Below are 5,772 nucleotides of genomic sequence, written 5' to 3'. Positions count from 1 at the left end.
AATCCACCGTAACCTGCACATCCCTGGGCACTATGGGACAATTTCCCACGGCCAATCCACCCTAACCTGCACATCCCTGGGCACTATGGGACAATTTCCCATGGCCAATCCACCCTAACCTGCACATCCCTGGGCATTATGGGACAATGTCCCATGGCCAATCCACCCTAACCTGCACATCCCTGGGCACTATGGGACAATTTCCCATGGCCAATCCACCCTGACCACATCTTTGGATTGTGGGAGGAAACCCACGCAGACACAGGGAGAATGTGCAAACTCCACACAGACAGTCGCCCGAGACTGGAATTGACCCCAGGTCCTGGTGCTGTAAGGCTAACCACTGAGTCACCTTGCCACCCACTGAATTGTCTCGCCCCACCCTTTTGGACATTGAAACCCGACAATTCACTTTGTTTTAGTTTTTAGCCAAATCTCTCAAATCTTTGTCCCAAGGAGCCAGTTTCTCCCACTCAGTCTGACCTACCCCACCCCGCCCCGACCTGGTTTTGAGTGTGAGAGTGTGTGTAGGAATGGGGTAACGAGCTGGGGAATGGCTTCATGTTCGGGAATTTGAAACTCACCGGCACAGCTCACCGCGTCTCTTGTAAACCTAGAGTGAAGTTTGGTTTCGCTCTCTGCCCTGTAGAATCTGAAAGGGAAGTTCGTCATCCACCCTTTCTGTGACCGGAAAATGGCCATCGTCTTCGATGAGTTTGTGGACATGAGTTTTGGAACAGGTACGGTCCCCAGGGTCCCCCTGAAGGGGGGGAGGCAGGACTTGGATTTCTGTAGCGCCGTCTGTAGGCATGGTCCCCTCTCGCAGCATGTGTGTGTGTGTGTGTGTGTGTGTGGAGGAGGAGGAGGAGGAGGAGGAGGAAGTGTGTGTGTGTGTGTGTGTGTGTGTGTGTGTGTGTAGAGGGGAGTGGACATGTGAGAAGTGCTAGAGGAATAGATCAGTGTATTGCAACGGGAACAGTACCTGCAGAATTGTACTCCAGTACAATCTACAACCTCATGGCCCAGCATATTCCCCACTCAGCCACTACCATCAAGCCAGGGAATCTACCCTGGTTCAATGGAGTGCAGGAGGGCATACAGGCACAGCACTAAGCATACCTAAAAAGTAAAGTGTCAACCTGGTGAAGCTACCAAACAGGACTACTTTTGTGCCAAACAACATAAGTAGCAAGTGATAGACAGATGTAAGTGACCCCACAAACAACAGATCAGATCTAAGCTCTGTAGCCCCACCACATGGGGAGGGGGGGAGGAGGAGGAGGAAGTGTGTGTGTGTGTACAGCAAACTCCCACTAACAGCAATATGAGCAGGCAATCTGTTTGGAGCAAGGTTTCCCGAGAGGGTCGATTGTCACCAGTAGGCTGACAGGGTAAAAACAAGGGCTGCAGATGCTGGAAACCAGATTCTAGATCAGAGTGGTGCTGGAAAAGCACAGCAGCTCAGGCAGCATCCGAGGAGCAGGAAAATCGACGTTTCAGGCAAAAGCCCTTCATCAGGAATAGAGGCAGGGAGTCTCCAGGGTGGAGAGATAAATGAGATGATTTTCATCTCCATCAGCCCCTGTGCAGTGGCACGTGCAGGCCAGGAGAGGGTGGTATTGCATCATTTTAACATAAGGGAGCAATTGATCTCTCCACCCTGCAGGCTCTCTGCCTCTATTCCTGATGAAGGGCTTTTGCCCAAAACGTCAATTTTCCTGCTCCTCGGATGCTGCCTGACCAGCTGTGCTTTTCCAGCACCACTCCGATCTAGAACCCAGTAGGCTGACAGCATACATCTCGACCTTAAACACTACCTGCCTTGTCTCTGTCACGGTTACTGAATCGTCCCTCCGCCTATCCAACTTCCAGAGCAGCCGCAATTCCTTTGCAGTTCAGCCTTCAGGAAGATGGTGAAAATTCCCTCTGGGTCACCCATGTCCTTTCGTGGAAGGAAATCTTAACTGGTCTGGTCTGCACGTGACTCCAAACCCACAGGGACGCGGTTGACTCTGAAATGACCCCTGGCCAATAAATGCGGGAGTGCAGGGAAGATTTCCCAGGCTGGTTCTGGGGTTGTCGGGACTGACGCACAAGAAGAGATTGACTAGGTTACGGTGCGGCACGGTGGCTCAGTGGTTCGCACTGCTGCCTCACAGCACCAGGGACCCGGGTTTGATTCCACCCTCGGGTGACTGTCTGTGTGGAGTTTGCACATTCTCCCCGTGTCTGTGTGGGTTTCCTCTGGGTGCTCCGGTTTCCTCCCACAGTCCAAAGATGTGCAGGTGAGGTGAATGGGCCATGCTAAATTGTCCGTAGTGTTAGGTGGATTAGTCAGAGGGAAATGGGTCTGGATGGGTTACTATTTGGAGGGTCAGTGTGGACTTGTTGGGCCGAAGGGCCTGTTTCCACACTGTAGGGAATCTAATCTTAGGATTGTTTTTGCTGGAGTTCAGATGGACGAGGAGGGATCTCATAGAGACTTCTAAAACTCGAACAGGACGAGATGGGGTAGATGCAGGTGTTCCTGAGGGTGGGTGCATCCAGAACCAGGAATCATTGTCTGAGGATTTGGGGTGGATCACATAGGACAGAGATGAGGAGAGATTGCTTCACCCAGAGAGTGGTGAGCCTGTGGAATTCATGGGCAAGGTCTTTTCCCTGGGATTGGGGAGTCCAGAACTAGAGGGCACAGGTTTAGGGTGAGAGGGGAAAGATATAAAAGAGATCTAAGGAGCAACTTTTTCACGCAGAGGATGGTGCATGTATGGAATGAGCTGCCAGAGGAAGTGGTGGAGGCTGGTACAATTGCAACATTTAAGAGGCATCTGGCTGGGTATATGAATAGGAAGGGTTTGGAGGGTGGGATTAGATTGGGTTGAGATATCTGATCGGCATGGACGGGTTGGACGGAAGGGTCTGTTTCTGTGCTGTGCTTCTCTATGACTCTTAAGTAGCTGATGCCAAATCATCGAAAGTCTTCACAAAGCAGCTGGATATAGCACTTGGGGGTGAATGGGGTCAAAAGTGATGGGGAGAAAGCAGGATTAGGCTTTTGAGTTGGACGATCAGCCATGATCGTGATGAATAGCAGAGCAGGCTGGAAGGGCCGAATGGCCGCCTCCTGCTCCTATCTTCTATGTTTCTATAACCAGCGATGCCCACATTCTGTGAATGAATGATTAAAAATGTTTGTTAATTTACCGAGATCCCGTGAATTAATTTTTTAAAAATTACAAAGCCCCTCACCCTGAGGACAGTATGTACCTCGGTGTTTTTATTTGATGTTTGGCTTTCCCAGCTGTGTCTGACAGAACGCTAGTCTCTGGATGGAGAGCAGGCTGTTCCTCATGTTTGTGACAAAGTGCAGGTGGGCAGATCTCTCCCGGTGTTGCCGATTTGCGGTTGACCTACTGGGAGGAGTAGTCAGGCAGCTGTCAGACTGTTTGTAATGTCACCCTTTTGTCCTTTCCTTTCTTTATATACAACCCAGGGGCCGTAAAGATCACGCCAGCTCATGACCAGAACGATTATGAAGTGGGCTTGAGACACAACCTTGAATTTGTAAACATCATGGACAATAATGGCTGTCTCATCAACGTCCCAGAACCGTTTTTGGTAAGTGCCGTCCCACCGGGATTTTCTAATTCGCGGCAGCACAGTTACTGAGTCACAGGAAAGACACAACACACAAACAGCCCATCATTCCTGCACGATCTCTCCAAACGAACATCGTTTCCCAGGGCCCTATCTCCTGCCCTTTACCCCTATCACACACACTCCCCACTCCCCCATTTCTATCCTCTGTCCCTCTGGAATGCCTCAGTTGAACCTGCCCCCCCCCTCTCCATTCCCAGGCAGTACATTCCACACCCTCACTACCCACTGGGTGAGAAACTCTCTCCCTCACTTCACCCTCCCTCCATTTGTACATCCCTTTAAATCTACCCCCCTCTCGCTCCTGTTCCTTTTCCGAGTGGGAACAGCTTCTCCCTCTCTCCTCTGTCCAGTTTCCCTCCCCACTCGGGATTTTGAAAACCTCTCTCAGATCTCCCTCTCCCAGCCGCCTTCTCTCCCAGAGAGAACATTCCCAACCTCTTCAATCTCTCCTCATCGCTGACCTTTCCCCATCCCTGGATCCGTTCTTGTAAATCGCTCCTGCCCTCTCTCCGACGCGTTCCCCATCTTTCCGATAATGTGGGGCCCACACCTGGACACAGTACTCCAGCTGGGGTCTAACAAGGGGCTGGGACACGTTCAGCATCAGCCCCTTGCTCTTGGACTCTGTGCCCCTGTTAATAAACCCGAGGACACTGTGCTTTATCCACTGCCCCCTCTACCTGTCCCACCACCTTCAATGATCGGTGCACATTTACCCCCAACTCCCCCTGCTCCTGCCCCACCCCTTTTAATATTGCCCCCCCCTTCCCATTTTATATTGTCTCTCCATTACCTGCTATTTTTCCTGTCATAATGCTGTTTCAAAAAGGGACTTTCCATTTTAGCCCAACTACGTTTATCTCATTTAGTGACTGCTCCCAACTCTCAAACACTCCAAGGATTGGGAGAGCACGGGGTTAGATACAGAGTAAAGCTCCCTCTACACTGTGCCCCATCAAACCCTCCCAGGACAGGGACAGCACGGGGTTAGGTACAGAGTAAAGCTCTCTCTACACCATCTCCCCATTAAACACTCCCAGGCTAGGGAGAGCACGGGGTTAAGATACAGAGTAAAGCTTCCTAATCACTGTCCCCCTGTCCAACCCTCCCAGGACAGGGACAGGTGAACCCACGCTTGATGTTTGTGAATGACGTGAGGTTTTTCTCCCTCCCCCACAGGGAATGAAGCGGTTTGATGCTCGGAAGGCTGTCCTGGACGCGTTGGTACAGAGAGGCCTCTTCAGAGAAGTGAAGGACAATCCCATGGTGGTACCAGTCTGCAGGTAAGGAGCACATGCCAGGTTTACTGCTGCAGGGTGGCACCACTCCGTCACCCCCGAATCTACCCGGGACATGTTTGGAAACAGCTTGGGTCGCAGCAGTTAATGGCCAGCCAGGATGTTGGGTTTTTTGTTTTTGTAACCTGCCCTGGCGGAGAGCTGCACCTGGAAGTCAGTAAGCTGGAGTGCTCTGTCTGTGTCTCTTCCCTTTTCAGTCGTTCCAAAGACATTGTGGAACCTCTGCTGAAACCCCAGTGGTACGTGCGTTGTGACGAAATGGCGAAAATGGCGGCCGACGCGGTACGGAATGGAGATTTGAAAATCATCCCCGAGAATCACCTCAAGACTTGGTTTAATTGGATGGATAACATCAGGTAGGCACTGCGCTGGGCGCTGCACCAGGCTGGTTCTGACAGGTTAGAAGCACAGCAAAATACGCCTTCCCTCAATCTGGGTGGAACACACTCGCAGGTTTTATCTCCAGATAAAAACCGAGAGAACGGCTGATACTGCCGATCAGGAACGGAAACAGAGATTGCTGGAAAAGCTTAGCAGCGTCTGGGGACAGAAATCAGAGTTAACGTTTTGGGTCCACTGACCCTTCCTCAGAACGGATGGTTGCCATGGCAATGGTTTTAAGCATGGAGGGAGCGGGAAAGGAATAAACGATAGATGGGGATAGAGCCTAAAGAGAGAGAGAAACGGTTGGGCAGACAAGGGAGTGGATAGTTTCAGAGGGTGAATAGCTATAATTGGGGACTGTTAGTGGCTGTTAATGGGTTGTGTGTAATAGCAGTCTGTGTGGTAACAAATCCTCGTGTGCAGGAATTGG

General features: G+C 51.2%; 1 protein-coding gene across 4 annotated transcripts in view; it reads left to right on the top strand.

The window, feature by feature from the left end:
- The window catches only part of vars1 (valyl-tRNA synthetase 1), a 34,038-nt gene extending 28,720 nt beyond the window's left edge, over positions 1 to 5,318 (top strand). For all 4 annotated transcript variants that reach the window (XM_043686868.1, XM_043686867.1, XM_043686865.1 and 1 more), the window contains exons 14-17: positions 650 to 740; positions 3,494 to 3,618; positions 4,840 to 4,943; positions 5,156 to 5,318. In XM_043686868.1, coding sequence (XP_043542803.1) covers positions 650 to 740; positions 3,494 to 3,618; positions 4,840 to 4,943; positions 5,156 to 5,318 — 483 coding nt within the window. The remainder of the gene's footprint in view (positions 1 to 649; positions 741 to 3,493; positions 3,619 to 4,839; positions 4,944 to 5,155) is intronic.
- Positions 5,319 to 5,772: the final 454 nt, after the last annotated feature.

Source organism: Chiloscyllium plagiosum, unplaced genomic scaffold (assembly GCF_004010195.1).
Source record: "Chiloscyllium plagiosum isolate BGI_BamShark_2017 unplaced genomic scaffold, ASM401019v2 scaf_53, whole genome shotgun sequence".
NCBI classification, from domain to species: Eukaryota; Metazoa; Chordata; class Chondrichthyes; order Orectolobiformes; family Hemiscylliidae; genus Chiloscyllium; species Chiloscyllium plagiosum.
This window is presented reverse-complemented; position numbering and strand designations above follow the sequence as displayed.